This window comes from Gekko japonicus, unplaced genomic scaffold (assembly GCF_001447785.1).
Source record: "Gekko japonicus isolate JY-2015 unplaced genomic scaffold, Gekko_japonicus_V1.1 scaffold539, whole genome shotgun sequence".
Taxonomy (NCBI): Eukaryota; Metazoa; Chordata; class Lepidosauria; order Squamata; family Gekkonidae; genus Gekko; species Gekko japonicus.
This window is the reverse complement of record NW_015168667.1, coordinates 771,220-793,900: the sequence shown is the minus strand read 5'-3', so window position 1 is coordinate 793,900 and position 22,681 is coordinate 771,220. Positions and strand designations below refer to the sequence as shown.

The 22,681-nt window shown below is 42.6% G+C and overlaps 1 protein-coding gene across 1 annotated transcript in view; it reads left to right on the top strand.

Annotated features, from left to right (window-relative positions):
• The window catches only part of MYLK (myosin light chain kinase), a 271,468-nt gene that overhangs the window by 145,510 nt on the left and 103,277 nt on the right, over positions 1 to 22,681 (top strand). The window contains exon 17 of the mRNA XM_015415311.1: positions 1,991 to 2,062. Within this exon, the coding sequence (XP_015270797.1) occupies positions 1,991 to 2,062 (72 nt within the window). The remainder of the gene's footprint in view (positions 1 to 1,990; positions 2,063 to 22,681) is intronic.

Here is a 22,681-nt window from a genome sequence, read left to right as displayed (position 1 = left end):
CTCTTCTCCTGCCTCCTCCTGGCTGAATGAGGGCCGGAAGCGGGGCGGCCGGAAGCAGGGGGCGGGGCTTCGTCATGTGCCCCGCCCCCCGTACCTCACCCGAGGGAACTGCGATCCCCCCGATCCCCCCCGAAATGACATCTGGCCATAAACGACTAGGCATTGTAAATACACTTGAAACAAAAGGTTGCCAATATGAGAGCAAGCTTAGTGCATGTTAGTAGTCAACATGTTTAAACCATTAATCACTCTGCCACCCTTCTGCCCTTCTCGTTATAGCTCAGTTTCCTAGTGAGCAAGCTGGTGCCGTTTGCTCCTCTAGGGATCTAGGAAGGGTGAAGAGACAAGGACCGTCACAGGCTTGTGGGCTTCTCAATCTTAAGAATAAGGAGGAAGGGAAGGCAAATCACAGCTGCTTGGGCCCCGGAACCACAGGACAGTTCCATCCAGACCCGGAGTTGCTTGGCTCTTAGAAATGAAGCTTTTCATACAAGAAGTACAAAAAAACAGAGGAACAAGGACCACAAATCTAAAAATTTAGAATGTAAAATTACTTAAACTGACCAAAGATTGGACCCCATGGAGTACAAGCCTTAGGCATAGGACTCTTGAGGCTTGAAGGTGGTGAGGCAGTATCCACAGGGGAATGAACAAGTTGCTAGAAGGCCCCCTCCAATATTATTTGCTTTTGTAGCCATATAAGAAGGTCCCCGTCTGCATAGGGTGGAGAAAGAGGCATGAACATCTCATTCCCCCCTCATTGTTTACTTTGGCACCCAGGGACAAAATGTGCCTGTCCCACAATATCTTCCTATTACCCCCAAACAATATGCGAGCTCTTCTTATCAGTCATGTATTCTGGAGTCTTCCGAGGAGTTTCAGGATGGGGTACAAGGAAAAGTACCCCATATCGCATGACTGTGTATGCAAACACAACTTATCTACGATAGAGTTCAGTATGTGGTTCTCCCCATCCACGGGGGTGGGTTATGGGCCAGATAGGATGGAAACCTGTTGCTGTCCTCAACTGTAGGCTCGGTGGAACATTTACAAGTTAATGGAGGTATTGTTTGCCATTTTGTATGTGCAGTGTTAGGACAGTTCCTCCACTGGTTGAACCGCTTTTTGAAACAAACAAACAAAATGCCTTGCAGATATGTTTACATGTGGGATGCGTGTACACAAAGTTCAATCCGTCTATCAAACTTATCTCGGATCTCTGAAAATACTGTTCTCTGTCTCTAGCTGTAGTTTCCATCTTCACTATAACAGCTCGTTACCTGCCCTCAAGGCTGTATTATCAAACTGAAACATTTTGTTCGACATTTACTAAAGAGTAACGGGTTATTTTTCGAACTTTTTGTTCTGATCCCTCTTTAGAATATCCCTGTGGGTTTGGTGTTTTTTTTACTACAGATGGCCAACAAAACCTTAATCAAATTAACCAAAATGGGACCGTGTTGTATCTTCTAAAGTATTCTGTTATCATGCTATAAAACGTTGACCATAACATCACCTGGACAGCAGGGAGAGCTATTTTTATTCTTTCCTTCAACATTTAGCTGTCTTCAGTAAATGTTTGAAATAAACCTTTTTTAAGCATCACCCAATCCCAACAAGTGGGGGTCTGGAATGGTAGGGTATAACCCAGTCTCATCAGATGTTGGAAGCTGAGCAGGGTCAGTGCTTGTATGTGGGGACCATGAAGGAACCCTTTGCAGAGCAAGGCAATAGCAAACCACCTCTGATTCTCACTTGCCTTGAAAGCTCCTTGCTGGGGTTGCTAGAAGTCTGTTGCAACTTGATGGGACATACATAAATAAACCAACAATGTATATGCATTTTCCAGACCAATCAGAATTAAACTGAAAGCAAATTGGGGGATCTTTCTCCACTGCAGTCATTGCTCCTTAACTCTAAATGACAGCTTAAAACATGAAGGTGGGCAGGTGTCTACTAGCTTAAAACATGTTCTTTCTTCCTTTTCTAGAGACCTTGAAGCCAACTGAAAAGAAGAGCAAAAAGTCAAAGAGTTCCATTCCTCTTGTGTTTGCAACAGAGAGTAAGTGGTTTAACTCATTCTCTTTGCTGAATTGTTACAAGTGGTTAGGGAAAGTATTTGACTTCTAAAGTCACTGTGATCAAGCATACTTGCAGACATGAGGGCCAATAATACCATATGGCTGACCCTCCACTTGTATCTGTATGATACTTACAGGAGCCCATTACCATACTTGGCTAAGGTATTCAGTTGAAAAGATGGGGGGGCGGAGCCAGGCATCCGGTAATGGTGGACGCATAGGAGTCTCTCTCTCCCACCCCACCCGAATAAACTTCATCACAACCATTGTATTTAGCACTTTTGCTTCCAAAAATCCTCATGGGAAAGTCTGGACAAACGAGGTCGGCTAAAAAAGTGACCAATTCTCAACAACTTACGAAGTTTCTGCTGAAGGAAAAAACAACTTCACCCTCGAAAACTACGCCAGAACGGGCCCCCAAAATGGCCGACGAGTGCGCTCCTGAACCCATTGAAGACGACGGTACAGTATTGTCCCGCTTTGAATTCCTTACCACAATTCGTCATTTAGAATCCTCCATTGAATCCACAATAGCTGCACAAGTCCGTCTAGCTATTAAGCCCCTCAGCGATGAGCTAAAAACTATAACAACAACTTTAGCTGAAGTTTCCCAGGCTGCAGAATCGGCACTAGAAACCGCGATTGCAGCGCAGGAAGATATTAGGGGCCTCCAAAAATCGGAAGAATGGGCTACTGCAAAAATCATGTATTTAGAAAATAAACAGAGAGAGCCTAACTTAAAATTTCGCAACTTCCCAGAGGACGCAGGCAATGGAACTGAACTAAAATCTTTTATTGCTACATGGCTAGCCGGGCTACTTCACCTAGAAGACGGCGTGGCTCCTCTAATTGACCAAGCTTACCGTGTGGGCCCCACCAACAGAAAAAACTTCAAGTTCCCCAGGGACATTATTGCTTCATTCCCCGACAGTAGAACACGGGGAAAGATTCTACAGATGGCTAGAGAGAAAAGAGGTCTTGCTTTTCAAAATACCACTATAATGGTGCTCTTAGATCTGTCCCCGGAAACCTTGCAATATCGACGCCAAATGAGACCTATTACACAAACCCTTATCGAAAATAAAATTCGTTTTAGATGGTCCTCACCTATGGAACTTCAAGTGCTAAACGAAGGTCGTAGACTCTCTGCTACTGATTTGGATACCGGCGCGAAGCTCCTCCAGGACCTAGGACTGGAATTCAAACCGCCCCCTGCGCCGCCACTTTCAGCCGATCTTCCACCCAGCGGCAGCAGCAAATCCTCCACCCAATGGCACCGAAACCACCGCTGAATGCCTTCGTGTCAAGACTCAATTGGAAAGAACTCGAAGGTGATTTCAGACAGAACTCCAAAAATATGATTGGAAAACTATTTCACCTGCCACTGACCGAAAAAAGGGAACAACGATCCTTCTCTTCAAAAAGCAAAAAGAGCCGCTGCCTGCAGAAGATGGCTCTCTCAACAGTCTGTTTCTTCACAGCATGAGGCTTGAGTATACCTATTCAGATTTAAAAGTTACTGTGAACTGGCTGTTATAACTCCAAGAAAGAGGCAAATTTACTATTTTAAGTTTATTCAGTGGTGAAGGTATAGAATTTTATTAACCTAAGCTGCAAATCTTTCCTTAATTTTAATGTAAAAATGGTGAAGAAAACCTGCTTAAGTTAAAAAGGTGAAACTCATGTATAGTTCTAAAGTTATTGTGGAAGGGTGAGCTACTATATTCTACGAATTTATTTTTTTACTTTTTATAAAGTTTATTTAAAGGTATAGTAGGCTTGAGTATCTCCTTTAGTAATACAATTAAGGTGCAGCTAACCTATTTTATTTTTAAACAGAACATAGGCTGACATGCATCACTTGAATGTGCATAAATTTTTTTATGTCTGCCATAACTTTTATAAACGCTGAATGTATATCCTCCCTTAAATTTTTTTTAATGCAAAAATGGTGAAGTAAACCTGTATAACCTATATAGTTCTTATAAACGCAGAATGTTTACATCTTCTTAATTTCTATGCAAAAAAGGTGAAGTTAACCTATTTAATTTATTATTTAGACACTGTTATCAATTTTTATATTCTATTCAATTTTTATATTCAATTTTTATATTCTATTTTCTACACCTTATAAAATGCAAAATGCCTATAATTGAAGTAAAATTGCCCACATAATAGCAGCTGGAGCTCACTATGTTAATGTTCATTTTAGGTAAATCTATCTTGTTTAAGTCATATCATATAACGCAATATAGACTGAGAATACAATGCAGATCGTGAATGTGAGCAACAGTGAAAACTTTTATTTTTTAGGGCCAGTCTATATTATATCACTGTTTTAAAAAAAATGTTTAATGACTAGCTTACATAAGAACAGAGTGAACCCAACTCATTATATTGTTAATTTAAACAATTCATTGATATTATTAAGCTCAGAAAAAAGTTGATATATTATGTGAGGCTTTTTGCTCATCTTTATTTTAAGTTAATTATAAAAATGAAGCCATTTTAAAGGTCAGTAAACTCTGATAACTGACTGAGTTTATTTTTGTAAGAATAATTCATTTGAATTAATATATGGTGACTTAACCTATTTAATTTATATAGTTATTAACGCATAAATTTTATGAATCATATATGGTGACTTCAACCTATTTAAGTTCCCTCTTCACTTCCCATTTAGAAACCTAATACTGATTATTTTAGTATAGATTAGAGGAAACGTGCAGAACTGATTGGATTTATTTTTATATGGTAAAGTCAACCTAATTTTATATGGTGACTTTAACCTCTTTAAGTTCATGCTTTACCATGAATCTGGAAAACTATAACTGAGTATACAGTGGCTGTAGTGAAGAGGGCTCTTTTATACGTTGTTATGATGGTGAAGCTAACCTACTTTATTTAAACTTTTATTCTGTCCTCTATTATTTTATATGATAGCCAATCTCATCTCCTAACGAAGTGGTTGTAAAATACCCTAATTTTGCTATTTTGTTTTGGGTGGGGTGGGGGGGGCTTGGTACACTATCTCCCCCCACTCAGTTGTATTTTGCTAGAATATTATGATAAGCATTTATTCCCTGAAGGAAAGGGACTGCAGGGTCCAAAAGTTGACCCTGTGCTTAGTTGTATTTGGATTTGTGTTTTGTTGTTTTTGTTGTTTCAATGGTTATAAACAGTTCCAGATGTTAGGGATTACACTAGCTTATGAGAACTTTTTTAAGCACAACTACATATTTTTACAACAGATATCTCGAACTATAGAAATGTTAGAGAAGATGGAATATATCTTATGCTTATCTACTACAGGTTTCCACATGTTGGTATACTGTCTAACCTCTTCCCTTATGCAAAGAATCATATTTAAAAATATCGGTATACCAGGAAAAACCTAATGGCTACAAATATTATAGAAGGTACTAAATTTTTATCCTTAAATTGCAAAGGTCTGAACTCCCTTATCAAACGTAAAAGAATTTTAAATGCGTTAATAAAACAAAAACCAAACGTAATTTTTTTACAAGAGACGCACCTAAAAGGAAATTTAGATAGTGTTTTCATCAAATAAATTTTCCTTCCAATATCAAGCTCAAGGGTCGTCTAAATCGCGGGGGGTAGCCATACTTGTTAACAAAAACACTAGATTTCAACTGACTAAACTTCAAAAAGACGTCAGAGGTAGATTTCTTTTTCTGCATGGTACTTTAAACGGTAGAGAGATAGTTTTAGCCTCCATTTATGCTCCAAATAGTGGGCAAATAGAATTTTTGCATAACACATTTTTAGAATTATCAAAATTTAGCACTGCCCCATGGATAATTGGGGGTGATTTCAACTATGTTTTAAATCCCTTTTTAGACAAAACTAATGTTAAGCCTAGACACAATCTGAAGGCTGTAGTCCGGGGGCAATTCATAGCTATAGCTTCCTCCCTTAAAAAAGAAAAGCAAAAATTAGTTGACGAGTTAATGGCCAAGATAAAACACCTTGAAGAGAATTATCAAAAATTCGGCCGGAAAAAGACATATAAAGCTTTACTTTTAGAACGGAAAAAATTGGAAACTTTAGAAGTTTCTCAAGTTCAAAAGAAACTGGCATACCTTAAACAACGTTACTGGTACAAGACACCTCAGTCGATAAAGCTATTAGCTTGGAAGTTTAGAAAAAAACTGAATGACAATGCTATACACGCCATCAGAGATAAGGCGGGGCGATTAAAATCTACTACAAAAGAAATTTCTGATGCATTTTTAGATTATTATAGATCTTTATACAAAACTGGTTCGCCCAACCAAGACCTAATTGATCAATTTTTACAGCTTTATCCACTAAAAAATCAATTATCTGACAAACATAGGAAATGGTTGGAGGAACCTATAACGCCCTTAGAGCTTTTAAACACTATCAAAAATCTAAAATCAGGTAAATCTCCTGGAAATGATGGATTTACCGCCGAATTCTATAAAAAATTTTCAACTATCTTAGCAGACCCTTTATCTTTAGTTTGTAACCAAATTATGGACGGAAGTACTCTACCACCTACTTGGAATTCTGCAAAAATTGTTCTGATCCCGAAACCAGAGAGAGATATTACCCTTCCAAGTTCTTACCGTCCTATATCGCTGTTGAATCAGGATTACAAAATATTTACTGCTACTATGACCGCCAGACTCAACAAAATTATAGACCAATATATACATTTGGACCAAACGGGATTTATACCTAATAGGGACATTACAGATAACACTAGAAAAGTTTTAAATGTCATTCAATTTTGTCGCCATAAAAACCTAAAATCTTCTTTTATTTTGTCTATTGATTTTGAAAAGGCCTTCGATAGCATAGAAACGTGTTATCTTAAACACATAATGAAGCATATGAATTTTGGTCCCAAGTTTCTAGCTACAATTTATTCCATCTATGAAGCACCAACAGCGATCATCCAAACCAATAATGTCCTTACTGAGAGATTTGAACTTTCTAGAGGGACCAGACAAGGCTGCCCTATATCGCCACTCTTATTTGCCATTGCTATAGAACCTCTCGCCAATGCCATACGCCTTAACACAAAAATTAAAGGTATCAGCATCAAAGACCACAGTCTGAAACTTAGTTTATTCGCCGACGACATGACAATCTTTTTAACCCAACCAGAATCCTCTCTACCAGAAACCCAGCATTTACTCAATTTCTTCAGCAAATTATCTGGCCTCAAAATAAATGATTCCAAATCTATCATATACCCTGTAAATTTGTCGAATTCTGATAAGCATTTTATACAACGTAATTTCACGTTCAGCTGGACTACGTCCTGTTGGAAATATTTAGGTATAAGAATTCCCATGAATTTAAATGATATAATTAAATATAATCATGCCGCTATACCCAATTCTCTAGAAGAGCTATACACAAGGCCTTCGGCACCCCTCTTTAACTGGATTGAGAAAATTCAAATTCTAAAAACATTTATCTTTCCTAAATTTTTATATTTATTCAGAGCAATTCCCATTAAAATATCATCGGAAAAAATTAAACTTTGGCAGAATAAATTTTTGAACTATGTTTGGAATAAATCGTTGCATAGAATAAGTTTCCCAACATTGCGGCGCCTCCCACTACAAGGAGGCCTCTCAATGCCGGATTTACAATTATACTACGATAGTACTTCTCTTGTGGGCCTATTGAAACAAAGTAACAACAATTATACAGCGGACTGGAAAGTCATTGAACAAGAATATTTAGAAAATAATACATTTGTGGAAACATTATGGGAAAAAAAACTAAAAAGGTCACCTGACATACAAAAAAATATTTTTTTAGAAAATACTTTAAGTATTTGGGATAAATGGAAACCTAAATTAACACCAACTCCGTCTTTACTTACCTGTTTCACCAGACAATCTTGGTTTATACCTGCTCTTTCGTATGACTCTTTTACAGCCTGGAAGAAAAATAATGTAGTTAGATTTCATGACATCAGTAAGAACTTTCAAATTTTAAACAAGGATGTTTTAGAACAGATCATCAAAACTAATATACCATGGTTCGAATATATACAAATTAAGAATTTATGGACCACATTTTTCTCCAACGACAATTCGCATAGACAATACACACCCTTTGAAAAATTAATGACTCTACACAAAATATCTAGTAGAAACATGATCTCCATGATTTATAAAATTTTATTATCTTATCGTAATGAAACTTTCACCACATATCAGTTGGCATGGAATGCAGACTGCTCAATACCTTTAATGGACTCTGTGTGGGAAAAAATATGGTCATCGCCGAGCATGACATCCAAATCCTTAAACATAAGAGCTCAAGCCGTCAAAATTGTACTCAGATGGTATTATACACCTTTGAAACTTCACCAAATTAATTCAGAACACTCACCTCTATGTTGGAGAGGATGTGGCGAAACAGCTGATTACATACATTGTTGGTGGTTCTGTAAGGAAATTAAGCAATTTTGGACAATTATATTACACACTATTAGAAAAATAACGAAGGTTAATATACCCTTCCACCCAGACCTATTTCTCCTGGACTTATGGCACGATATTAACATTCCTTTATTGAGTAAAGAATTAATTTCAACTCTTTTGATGGCAGCGAAAACAGTAATAGCTGCTAATTGGAAAAGCACTATTACTTTAACACTAAACCAATGGTATCTTAGAATCTGGGAATATTATGCGATGGAAAAAATAATGACTTTAATACCACCTACCAATACTTACAAAAATCAGTTAATGTTTTATGCAAAATGGGTTGATTTTATGGATGCAACGATGGATAAGTCCATAAATTCATCTTCTTCTGTTCCACAGCGGTATAAGGAAATAATTGCTATTTTCTAGGACACCTAACATCAGCAAATTCAATTTAAATCATTGTTGTTAAATGTTAGTTTGTTGTTAATGAATGTTTAGTTAACGAAACTTATTATGACGATGTATGCAATCCAGATATACTTACACTGTTATTATATTGTTATTATAATATCTTGTAATTGAAAAACCTAATTAAAAAAAAATTGAGAAAAAAAAAAAAAAAAAAAAGAAAAGATGTAGGAAAGTACACAAGTTGAAATGAAATATAGTAGCAGACCAGGACATTCATGTTTAGTTGTGTATTACCACATAGGCTTCATTGCTAATGGACATCTGCACTTTTGTCCTTTTAGTCATTTTTCTCCCTTTTTCAATTAGCTTGCCCAAAATTTTGTGCATCCAGCATTTTTCCTCTCCTGATAGAAAGCAATCACACTTGTCTGTTTTGTGGTAGTCAGGTCTCATCTGGAGTATTGCATGCAGGTCTAAGCACCATACATCAAGAAAGATCTTCTAAACCGATTAGAGTAGATTCAGAGGGGTGCAATAATGTTAGTAAGGGATCTAAAAATAAGTCTTGTGAAGAAAGACTGAAAGTACTAGGCATGTTTAGCCTGGAAGAGACAGCACTGACTGGGAATTTGATAGCCTTCTTCCAAATACCTGCAAGGTTGTCTCATGCAAGACAGAAAATATTTATTTTAAACATTTCTGCCTCACTTTTCTTCAAGAGGACTTAAGGTGGACTACAATATTGATTAAAAACACACACAGGCATAAAAATACAAAACACAGATTAAAACTCAGTCATAACATCCTGAGCTATTAACCAGTACCAGTGGCCTAGCAAATTTAAAACTTCAGTAAAGTTAGCCCTCCAGAAAAATCTTGTTGTAAAAGTTTGGCCTTACAGTTCATCTGAAACCGCAACAACACCACAACGGGTATTTCTAATGCATTCAAGAAGACTGCCATTACCACAAGATGGCTGTCATTATAAAAAATGCTTTGGCACAACTGAGGCTGATCTCACCTGTTTACGAGATGGTACTGCCAGTAAACCTTGCTCCAAATAGCTGATTTACCTTACAAGAACATACTGCAGAGTAGGGATGGGCACAAACCAGAAAAATGGTGGTTCATGGTGTGTCGTGGTTCGTTTCCTTACATGAACCATGAACTTTCATAAACATTTCCCATTTCCTGAACCAGTTCATAGTTCATTTGGTTTGTGAGTTCAGGAGGTGATAGAAGAGCCACCTCACAAGTTAGAGATGCCGAACTCATAAGGAGTCTTCAGCAGGCTCTTCTCTACCCACCCTCCAAATTTGGTGAAGATTGGATTTGGGATGCCTGTGTTATAGCCTCCCTAAGCAGGTGCCCCCAGGAAAGCTCAGCTCTAGCCTCACCATAAATCACCCATGCAGTAAGCAATTCTTTCTAACTCGCTCTCACACAACGACTAACTCCTCTCTCTTCCTGCTGCAAAGTGAAAACAGCTGAGTCAGTGTGTGTGTGTGTGTGTGTATACACACACCACACACACAATCTGCTCCCATAGAGCAGAATGGAAGCTCCGTGGTTGGCTCCCAGAGCTGCCACTCAAAATATGGGTAATTGCTATGGGTGTTTCTAGGGCTCTCCACAAGTCCACCCCCATCGTTGCCTAGGGATTGATTGAATCGGTGCCAGGCTGTCTGGAGAACGAACCGCTCTAACAAACCAAATGAACCTCCATGGGGAAAAGGTGGTTTGTTTTTGGATTCAGGAATGACATGACCAAACAAACCGGTTCAAAATGAACCATGAACTGGCCTGGTTCATGCTCGAACCATGGTTCACTTCTCAGTTTGTGCCCATCCCTACTGCAGAGAGATGGTTGTCTTGTAGATATGTGGGTCCTGTGTACTTTTTTCAACAGAGTAATCATTGCTTCTGGGGTGTGTGCAAAAATTAATGTGTGAATCACTGCATTGGTGTCTGAATAACAAAGAGGAAAAGGTCATGGTTGATTACTACTCATTTCTATGCCTTTGATGGTATGGGTGTTGTTGCTGAAGTCCACATAGTGCAGGTTCTTTTTCTTGTCTTACAATTTGTTGAAAATGTAAGCATAGCTAGTCAAAATGTCACTGTGAGATACTCAGAGTCTGCTGAGAAAGAGCAGAGGGTGGTGTGGAGATACAGAAGACATAATTCTTCTGCCTTTCTAAAGAAAGCGGAAAAGAAAATTCCTCTAACTGGAGTATTACATTAAAAATAGCCAGCAAAATCCATTTTCCAGGGAGAAAAAAAGGAAATATGATGATGACTGATGAATGTAAGAAAAATAAAGCATTGCCACTTACAACCCTGTAAATGTAGATGGAAGCAATTTGCTGAGTACGTTTAATAGTCTGAAGACTCATCTAGCCTAAAGACTTGGTCGTGAACATAAATAATAGTGATATACAAATAATAGTGATACTCTCACAATACTGAAAGAGTAGAGATCCTTGCTTGTTACTGATCTCTGCATTAACTTTCAAAATGCTGCAGAGTCCCATACTGTTTCCTGTTTCCTCATCTCAGCCCATTCTTGAAAGATTGTGTTTTCCAGAACATCTCCAGATGACGTATGTGGGATGGCAACAGTGTGCCCAAGGGGGAGCAGGCACAAGTGTGCTGCCGTTGCTCGTGCCCAAAATGTGAGCATTTCACCTACATACAAACAAAGTATAGATTTTACCTACTATTATGAACTGAGATCGAGGCAGCTCTTAAACAAGCGATTCATGTTTATTCAGCTCATAACAATACAAGACCAAAAGGCATAAAACCAGGCTGACTTATATACAATTTGAACAGGGGTAACCACGCCCAACAAACAGATAATACCCAATAGAAATACAGGGCTTGGAACCTATAAAAGTGGTTCCTGCCTAAAACATAGGCTTCTCTGACTGGTTAGGTCTTCAATCCAGACACTGCTTTGTTTTAATAGAACTTATGCTAAAGGTAAACATTGCTTTATTAAGACACAGAGGTCATTTCGGGGGGGATCGCAGGGGATCACAATTCCCCCGGGTGAGGTACGGAGGGCGGGGCACATGACGAAGCCCCGCCCCCTGCTTCCTGCCGCCCCGCTTCCGGCCCTCATTCAGCCAGGAGGAGGCAGGAGAAGAGGGAGGGTAAGTTGCTTCCTCCATGCCTCTCCCCACCCCTGCCTGCCTGGGGCCAGGGAGGGCCTTCGCGGGGCTTCCTTGCACTCCCGCCGGCCTTGCAGGTCCACCGCCGGGCCCCTCATGGGGCTCGGCAGTGGAGCTGCAAGGCCGCCGGTGGCGGCCGGGACCGTTGGGGGTGGGGTGTGTGGCCTTATGACACACTTCCGGTGATGTCAAGGGGTGTGGCCTTATGACACACTTCCGGTGATGTCAGGGGGTGTGGCATATGCTAATGAGTTATGCTAATGAGTTCCCCTAGCTCTTTTTCTACGAAACGACTCCTGTTAAGACATAACACCTACATTGCTTTTGCCCAAGATATGTCATCTGAAGAGTGATGTAATGGATTTTAGAAAGATCCTCTGGTTTTCCAAAGAACTGATCCCCAGCCTCTTACAAAGGAAACCCGTGTGTTTATACGATTCGATTCAACAGCTTCCCAGCAGCCATGTTACACAATTTACTCCTGGTTTTTACTCCCAGACTCTACCAGGAGTTAGATGGCCTCTCCTCCACTCATTCTTAAATGTATAATCCTTATATGTACTCTTCACCACAAGGAGAACTATTACTGTGGTCTGTTCCTACAAGAGTATCAGAAGAATATTTTGGGATATGCATCAAAAAGTCTTGGAAGCATTCTGTTATCATTTTCATCCAGGGAAATGAATTCCAGGTACATTCAGAAAGGAATATCTTAATCTCATACCTTGATATAATTCTTTCCATCTTTTTAAAATTGAATTTTATGTTGTTTGTATTGACTGAAGTTTATGTCAGCTATGATCTTATGAAAATGGACAATAAAACCAGTTTTATTTAAAGAATTTTCTTTTAGTTTGCACAGTTTTATGAGTGCTTAACCTATTAAAACTTTACTCCTTAGGGTATATATGTGTAGCAGATGGATTTATTCATGTTTATGTAGTCATACCACTTAAAACCCTGAAGTTATGTGTTTCTGCAGTGTATATAAACATAAGGTCTCAATAGGCAGCTTACTTGTATTTTAAGTTCTTATATGGAAGGTTCTTTACAAGGCTCTTGGTAAAATGTAGATTTATCTGTATAATTTTGCTTTTTCGTTCACCACTGTTGAAACTTTTCAGTGTGCTTTTTGGGTAATCCTCAGAATTGTTTGTTTTTTATCAGAGTTCGGGACCTTAGGAGGAATTGTACAAAAGACCTCAGTGGCTGGTTTTTGAGACTTTAGAGAACATTCCATTCCCTGTGTGATAGCTCAGGGAAATTCCCAGTCTTGGATGTTAATCCAGTTCCCTTAAGCAAGATGCTTCTGTTACTCTCAGGGTTCTCACCCTGGTGGGTACATAACTGTTAGTAGAAAACACAGACTCCAAAGTGTTACTGATAAGAATTAAGACCGCTTATTGAAATGTGTTACTGAATAATACACTACAAAAACAAATTGCAAACTGAATCAGATGCATGATACAAGAATACAAGAAAAAAACCATGGACCAGTAAGATGCAGGTAGTTACAGGAAATAATACAAGTAGATACATAGGCAGTGCTGAAGCACGAGTAAATAAAGTATAATTCTAAAACAGTTTTATGCTAGTAGAGGACACACTAGAATAGATAGTGGAGACATGAACCACAAACCTTTTAAATATATTTGAAACAAAAGGTTGCAAACTTTATGCAAATTACGCAATCTAAGGCTGTGGTCACATTGGAGGCTTTCTGCGATCTGGGCGCACCTATTGTACCGGTTTAAAGTATTGCAGGGCAGACGAGACAGCATACCCTGGGGCAGTTTCCCTGCATGCTCATCTGGTGGTCAGGCATTCACATTACTGCAGGGCCTCAACCACGGAGCACGCTGCCAGGTCGTTTTTGTTTTAATGCAGGTGGGTGCATGTGCTTATAGGCAGCAACTCCCCCCCCCCAAAAAAAAGTGTTGGAAACAGATTTGTGAGTTTAGACTTGCCTTCCAGGTTCCTTTCATGGCAGGAGAGTTCATCCGGCATCTGTAAACACCAGACTTTCCCCAGTGCCAGATAACTCCGCTTCTAAAGCAGGGCAACACGGGGCATGGGAGGCAGATGTTGCTATCTGATTGTGCTCTTTAGATCTGCGAAGGTACTGCTACAATATTGCGGCAAACTGTTTGTGTGACTGCAGCCTAAATGTTAAACCACTCTACTGGCCTTCTGGCCTTCTAGTTTTAGCTCAGCTTCTTAGCAAGCAAGTTGATGCAGTTTCATAGCTACCTGTCCAAGGATCCAAGGAGGTTGAAGAGGCAGGACTCTCACAGTCTTCTGAGCCTTTCAGCCCTCAAGCTCCTAGAAAGGAGGAGGAGGGGAGAGCAGGGTGAGGATAGGCCTTTGGAGGCCTCAAGACATCCTCCAGGTGTGAGGGCCTTAAACTTCTGGCCTGCAAAGAAAAGCTGCTCAAAATGTAAAGCTGTTACCAAACCTGCCTTCCTCATGGGCTTTTCTACATTCCCATTGGGCAGGGGTAGGTCCATGGTGGCACGTCACTCCTAAGAGGTGGAAGCAGAGGCGTGACTTAATTTTCCCCTCATTCATTGTTTACTTTGGCACCCAGGGGACTGCAAAAGGCCATATACCCATAACATCTTCCCAGTATCACAAAGCAACAAGTTGGTCTGAGCTCTTCTTATCAATCATGAGACCGATCTAGTTCATCAGACTTGCAGGAGTTCTTCAGGTGTGTGTTTGGCAGTCTTTATGTTGGTCAGCAATCAGTAGTACATGGTGCTTTCCAGGGTTTCAGGCTGGGGTTCAAGGGAAAGTATTCTTGAATAACGTAATAATGTGTGTTAACAGTCTGGGGAGGGCAGTGTTTCCCCCCTTATGTGTGAAACCCAGTCCTGTGCAATCTGGTGGTTCTCATGGCATCTCAGCAACTGCTGAGTCAGCAAAGTTAATATCCCAGGTTCTCTCGTGGGAGGGATCTTCTATTGTAAAAATCCTTTCGAACAAGCTTGGACAAATGTTGGGCAAGTTTGGGCAAGCTGCCCCCCCCCCTTAACAAAAGCTTTCTCTCAGTACTAAGAGGTGCTTTCCCAGTGTTTACAGCTACTTGCAGTTAGATGTTCCTCACAGAATGCACAGCAATCACCCAGTGCTGTATTGATGTATTCTCAGCAAAAGTCACAATTTCTGATGGCGAACTACACAGAGTCAGGGTCTGAGATCCATTTTGTTCAAATATGGGTAGTGTAACTTGTCCAATTCAAGGCCAAAAAGATCCCAGATTAACATTGGAAACAAAGGACCTATTGCAGCCCTTGAACTTCTCTGCTCTAGCTTCGGAAATGCAAACTGAGGTAAAATTCGTGCATGATCTTTTTATAAGCCCTTCCCCCCCATAGCCCATGTGACTGTAGTCAGGGGTTAGGGCTAGGGCTGCCAACTGGGGACGGGGGCGGGTAAGCCCCCGCTTCGGAGGCCCGATTTCCAACGCCACGGAATCGGGCCTCGGGGGGAACTCCGCCCCCCGAAGCGCAGCGTGGCTGCGTCACCAGAGGTTGCTCAGGCAACCGGCATGGCATTAGCCCCACTTCAGCTATGCTGTCTGGGGCTCAGGCAGACAGTGTGGCCAGTTCTGCCTGTGCCCTCTGGGACTTGGATAGCCAGTATGATTGTCCACATTTATTTATTTTTCCCCCCAGGTTCGATCTCTTTGGAAGCAAGGTTTTTTTCTTGGTTCCTGACAGCATTGTGGTGTGTTTTTGTACCTCCCAGGATTTCCCTGGCTTTTCTCCAGCCTTTCCCAAGCCAACCTTTGCTTTATAATGAAGTTTGGGGAAAGATCACAACAAAGGCTGATTGGCGGCTGGGGTGGGGAAGTTTGCATTTTCCAGGTCCCTCACACCTGGCAGCTGTTTGTGCTTTCCCTGTTCCCTTGGTGGCCATTTTTGCCCCCTGCCACTGAAGGGCTTTTTTTGTTGTTTTAATCACCAACTGAAAATTGTTCTTTGTTATAACATTATAACTAGCTGTGTACCATGTTCTTTGAATTCCAAGCTTTCATTTTTTTAAGAAAAGTAAGTCTCTAGCCCTTAGGGTTCCCAGTCCCTTGGTGGGGGCAGGGGAACCCCTGCTTTTGCGGGATCTTGGCTGCTGCCAGCCAGCTGGCCTGTTGGGGGGGGGATCCTGTCCCCAACTGACCTTCCCGGGCGACTTCCAGTAGAACCAGAAGTGCAGTCCCCTATGTGATGACGTCATGTCGGCGGTGATGCTCTGGTTTGTAGGCAAATTTGAAGCCTACGGTTTGAAGCCAAATTTACTATAGACTTTTTGCACAAAAACCACAGCGTTGCCCCCAGCATCCCTGATGTGATGATTTCACTTCTGGGTGATGGCATCGTGTCAGGGCCTGCACTTCCAGTTTTACCGGAAGTTGCCCGACATCACTTCTGGTCTCCCAGAAAAATGTCAGGAGCCCCCCACCGGCCAGGTAAGTGGACCTGGCAACCCTACCAGCCCTTTTTTTGTGGCACTATAAGGAAGGTCGGTAGTTCAGCAGTTAGTTCAGACCACGGAAACGTCTTCGGACAGCGCTGGCTCTTTGGCTTTGAAACGGAGATGAGCACTGCAACCCTAGAGTCGGACTTGACTGGCTTTCGAGCAAGGGAAACCTTTACCTTTATATATACTAAAGGCATATAAATATATATATGTACGTATGTGTCTGTGTTTGTGTGTGTATGTATATATAACAAAAGGGGCTGCAGACTTTAAAAAAAATAATAATAATAATATACTTTATTGTCATTGTACATAGTACAACGAAATTAAAGGTGCAATCATTCGGTGATCTACAACCTTACTCATACACTCACACAACCATTCACAACCATCCCATAACTCCCTTAAGGTTCACATTCAACTTAAACCACCAATGTCACCCAAATTCCAATTTCCATACACCATTTAAAGCAATAATAGCTCTCGAATAAAAACTATTTTTAATCTGTTTGTCTTTGTTTTAATTGTCCTATATCTTCTACCCAAAGGCAGCAGTTCAAACAGGGAGTGTTCAGGGTGTGACAAATCCTGCAGAATGTTCTTTGCTTTTTTCAAGCATCGAGAACTATACAATTCCTCCAGGAACGGGAGAGGGCAGCCAATAATCTTCTGGGCTGTGATGATAACTCTCTGGAGTGCTTTCCTGTCCACAGCCATACATCTGGCAAACCAGGCACAGACACAGTATGTTAAAATGCTCTCTATTGAGCAGCGATAGAAGGACATCAATGTTTTCTCACTCAAATTATTTTTCTTTAAAAGTCTGAGAAAAAAGAGCCTCTGCTGGGCCTTCTTCACCAGAGCCATGGTGTTAGCGCTCCAGGTCAAGTTTTGCTCACTCCCAAAAACTTAAAAGTAGCCACCCTCTCCTCACGTTCTCCTCCAATAACCAGTGGCTGAATGGGGAAAGGCTGAGTGGGAAAAGGTATATATACAAAAGGCATATAAATATATATATGTACGTATGTGTGTGTGTTTGTGTGTGTATGCAGGGGTCATTTCCTGCAGGAGCGCACAGGAGCGGAGCTCCGGCAGTAAAGAGCCCAGGGGGCGGGCACATGCAACAAGCCCCACCCCTGCTCCCAGCAGCCCTCAGTCAGAGCAAGAAGCAGCCAGGTAAGCTGCAGAGCCCCCCCCCGGCCCCCCTGGTCCAAAACAGTCCAGTGGCACCTTTAAGACCGAGTTTTTATTCAGGTACAAGCTCTCCCTCCTCTGCGAGGACAGATCTGCATGTTCCCCCCCCCAATAGCTAGCAATCCAAAACAGTCCAGTGGAGCCTGAGCGGTGGGTGTTGCCTTCTGACACACTTCCGGTGATGTCAGGGGGTGTGGCATATGCAAATAAGTCATGCTAATGAGTTATGCTAATGAGCTCCTGCACCTCCTTTTCTACGAAATGACCCCTGTGTGTATGTATATATAACAAAAGGGGCTGCGGACTTTAAAAAAATAAATAAATCTGGGGTTTCAGATTGCTATAATGATATGACATTCAATTTTTGAGTGTCTGCTGCCAGGCACTTCAGGCAGGGAAACTGTGGGGAACCTGCCGTATGGTAGCCCTGTTGCTGTTGCACTGTATCAGAAGCTGCAGCAGCAGTGATGAAGCTCCACAAGTTTGTCACTGCATGGAACAACCAAAATCACAGTTCCCTAACCTACATTTTGACTGATCCATCAACTAATAAGCCACGTTTGTATCATGTAGTGCACACAGACAAGTGGCACAGCACTGTGATACTTTCCTTTATTGAAACGGGAACTACCTGCAGTCTCCCCCAGCAAGAAACTGAATATAAGTTAATTAACATTGGTTGATCTGTTGTAAGAGAGCTCTTGGTGCTGGGCTGCAGGTTGACCCAGTTGTTCTTTGCATAGTGTGCAGCAGTGTTCCCTCTAAGCTGAGTTAGTGTGAGCTAGCTCACCGTTTTTTAGCCTCCGGTTCACACATTTTTGGTCTCAGCTCAGGAAGGAGGGCTCCAGAGCAAACTAATTTTTGCAGCGGCCAACTCGCTCGCTCACAGCTTTAATGCCAGTGGCTCACAAAGGAGAATTTCTGCTCATAGGGCACCACAGCTTAGAGAGAACATTGGTGTGCAGCATGGAGAGTGAACATTGCTCAGGAGCTGTGTGAGAAAAGTTACTATTTCACACAGGCTGGTTCCACACTAGTGGAATGCCCCAGGCTCATTGCTTTTGGGAAGCGAGTTTGCAGTATTTTAGGAATGTTCACAGCAAAGCTGGACTGGCTGCCAGGTGGGTGGGAAGTGGACTCATAGCCAGGGTTGGGTGTTTTTTTTATTCGGGGGGCCTTTAAATAAGTTGGTACCCCCACCCACACCAAAGCTTGGGAGCGCCCCATTGAAACGCCCAGTCTGTCATGTTGAGCACCCCCCCGCCACACAGCCTGAAACAGAGCTCCGAGTGCCACGAAGGGAATGAAGAGCAGCATGTGCCCCCTTACTACCCACCCCAGGTGCCCCACGGTAGCTACGGGCCTGGTGGGAACATCTGGATCTTCCCAGTCCTGCCCACACAGCTGTCATTTTCTTTGCCTCTGTTCCCAGAGCTGGCACCCCCTGCACATGCCAATGTGGGGCATTGGGGAGGTTTGTTTTTGTTAAGAAACAACAACCACCAGCTATTTGGAAGGGAGACCACCAAGGAAGACTCTGCAGAGGAAGGCAATGGCAAGCCACCTCTGCCTCTCGCTTGCCTTGGAAGTCCCTTGCTGGGGGTTGCCATAAGTCAGTTGCCACTTGACAGTGCTTTACACAGAGCATGTCAGTTACTGATTAGTGCATGGCTGTAAAGGCAAGGGTCACCCCCTCCTCTGGAAGAGGACTTGGAGCTTAACTGTCATCACTGAAAAGATTAGAATTGAATTTTCTCTCTATTAAAAAAATATATCTGCGAATGTAAGTATTCTGAACTAGTGACAGCTCTGGGGGGAGCAGGTAGAGCTGAGTCGAGCTAAGCTGGATGGGGTGTCCCCCATGGTGGGGGGAGTGAATTGGGAACCTGAGCCCAGTTTCAATAAGTTCTAGAAAGAGATTGAGCTAATGCAGGAGGGCTGCTGCTGAGGTAGGTGGGTCTATTGTCTGCAGTGTGCCCCCTGTCATTGCCAGTATAATGTGGTGCTGTAGTACAGGGAGGGAGAAATGACCAACCGTTACAGGACCAGAGGCATGGGAAATGTGGGGCAATGTGCCATCTGGAAGTCTTGCTGCTGCTGTGCTGTAGCAACCACAGGGCTTCCGAAGGAAAGTGTCACTGTGTGGAACAGCCCATATGTGGATATGGATTCTCCCATTTCAGTGTGTTGTCGTCTTGTCGGTACAATCTATGTGATGTATTGACAGCTCTCAGAATCCGAGGCAGGCCTCCATTCATCATTCAGGGATGTGTATAGAGCCAGATCTAAGAACAGGGGAAACTGGAAGAAAGACATTAGCAGCACCTCGTCCTACAGCGTCCTGCTTCTCTGAGCACGAGGCACCAACTGCCTGGGCGGGAGTGGAGTGGAGCCGAGCCTAACTAGGCTGGCTCCTCACCGCCCACGCCCCAGCGCGCTGCGGCATTGTTGCCGCCCCGCCCTCCTCCGTGGCAGCAAACCAGCCCCCGGTCACCATTGCCTTCGGCGGCAACCGGGAGCTCCCTTCTGAGAGTAGAAGAGTTTTGTTAAGAATGACATTTTAACTGAATACTACAGAATTGGGATTCCTATGTACTGTTAAAGGTAAAGGTTCCCTTGCTCGAAAGCCAGTCGAGTCCGACCCTAGGGTTGCGGTGCTCCTCTCCGTTTCAAAGCCGAAGAGCCAGCGTTGTCCGAAGACGTTTCCGTGGTCATGTGGCCGACATGACTAAACACCAAGGTGTACGGAACGCTGTTACCTTCCCACCGAAGTGGTACCTATTTATCTACTTGCAATTTCTTGCTTTCGAACTGCTAGGTTGGCAGGAGCTGGAACTAGAGACGGGAGCTCACTCCGTCATGCAGCACACTCGGGTCTCGAACTGCTGAACTACTGACCTTCCACAGCCTGCAGTTCAGCATCTTAACCACTTGAGCCACCGCAGCTTCCTATGTACTGTTGGTGAGATGTAAATATTAGACTTGCACTTATTTGGCCTAAGGGTAACTTTTTAAACAAGCTGTACTAATTCTAATAATAATTATATGAACTTTTCTCTCCTGTCTTGACTTGCCCTAATCATACATGGGAAAACATTTTTCTTAGGGACATTATTTGGAAACCCCTGCATACAATTAGAGGAAACACCTCCCCTCTGTGTTCAAGGAAAACACTTTCAACTGTTTCAAACAGTTTATAGTGTAATGTTATTTTTCTTTCTGTCGAAAGAACACTATTTTGTAGTACCCTTAAGGAAATAAATCTTCATGCTTGCTACTGCATGGAACCTGTCTGAATTTATGTCAAACAAGTCTTGGCCAAATTATTCTGTTTTCCCACTGTGATATGTTAATAAACGTCACAAGTGACAATGTCCAGAACAAAATCTCTGGAAAGCGCCTTCATTATTTCCCCAGATTTGATTTCCTAGCATTGACCTTGCTTTCTTGAACAGAATGGAGCATTACAGCGTCAGCATAAGAGCATGTCATCAGTGTAAATATGTCAGAAGCACTGGATCACGTTTCATTCTCTTCACAGTGGGAAAAAATATAAAGCACTTCATTAATGGGGAACAGATATCTGTCACTAGCCAAATAATCAGACCAACACTCTGCTGCTGGCTCTTCACACCAATCCAATTAAAATCTATAGGATCTATATACTAATAGTCAAGACGCCCCCTGTGTGCGGATATCTAAATCCGCACATTGGGGGCACCTAGGGGACAAGGAAATTTTCCTGCACACTTGGGGCAATCCCCAGATGTGTAGAAAAACCTGAAAAGTTAAAAAAAACTATACAGGGGATACTTAAATCCCCCCCCAAAGTAAAAGAGTGTTCTCCGCGCATGCACAGAGAATGCCCTAGCAACTGTCTCACTGCCACCGCCGCTGGGGGGGGAGAAGGCCTGGTGGCCCGGCAGCTGTGAGGTGCTCAGGCCTCACTGCTGCCGGGGGGGGAAGAAGGGAGAAGGTTTGGCAGGCCTCAGGCCTTGCCGCCGCTGCTGCTGGGGAGGGGGCGGCGGGAGAAGGCTTGGTGGGCCACTCAGGCCTTGCTGCCGCCAGTGCTGGGGGAAAGGAGGGAGAAGGCTTGGCAAGCCTCAGGCCTCGCCACCACTGGGGGGGGCGAGAGAAAGCTTGGCGGGCTAGCGGCTGTGAGCCACTCAGGCCTTGCCGGGGGGTGGGAGGAGGGAGAAGGCTTGGTGGGCCTCAGGCCTTGTCGCCGCCGCTGGGGTGGGGGTGGGAGAAGGCTTGGCAGGCTGGTGGCTGTGCCAGGGGAGGAGGGAGAAGGCTTGGTGGGCCTGATGGGTCCACCTGCTGGGCTCACCTGCTGCCGCTTCCTCCTCCTGCGGAGCTCCTCCTCCTTCTGCAGGCCGGGAGCTGTGGGGAAGACTCCCCCCCCCCAACGAGTATCAATGGTCCCCCTTCTTGTTTTATATAAATGCCATTCTGTGGGCCTTGACTTTAAAGTTCTCACAGTTGGATTGTATATATGCAAATCATAAAGTGCCTTATTTTCCATTTCCAAGTCTTAATGAGAGCAAAAAGTTCTCCCAGGTTCACTAGTTAAATCTTCAAACAAGTATACAGCTAACGCATCATCTCTGTTCACTTCCCATTGTGCAGAGGAGCTAGAGATGTGTGGCCACATCACACTTTGCCTTTAATATTTTCACTAGAGCATTCAGTATTGCATTATGTCTTTGTTCCAGGGTCATAGATCCTGCCATGTTGAACTCCTTTGTTATGATGGCCGGATCTAACAAAAAGTCACCTTATTTGGCTGGGCCATGTGAGGTACCGCAGATGAAAACTTTGTAAAAGTGATTTCAGATGCTAAATGGCAATAGGAAGTGAATGACAATAGCAGGCTTGATTGGATTAGGTGTGATATGCA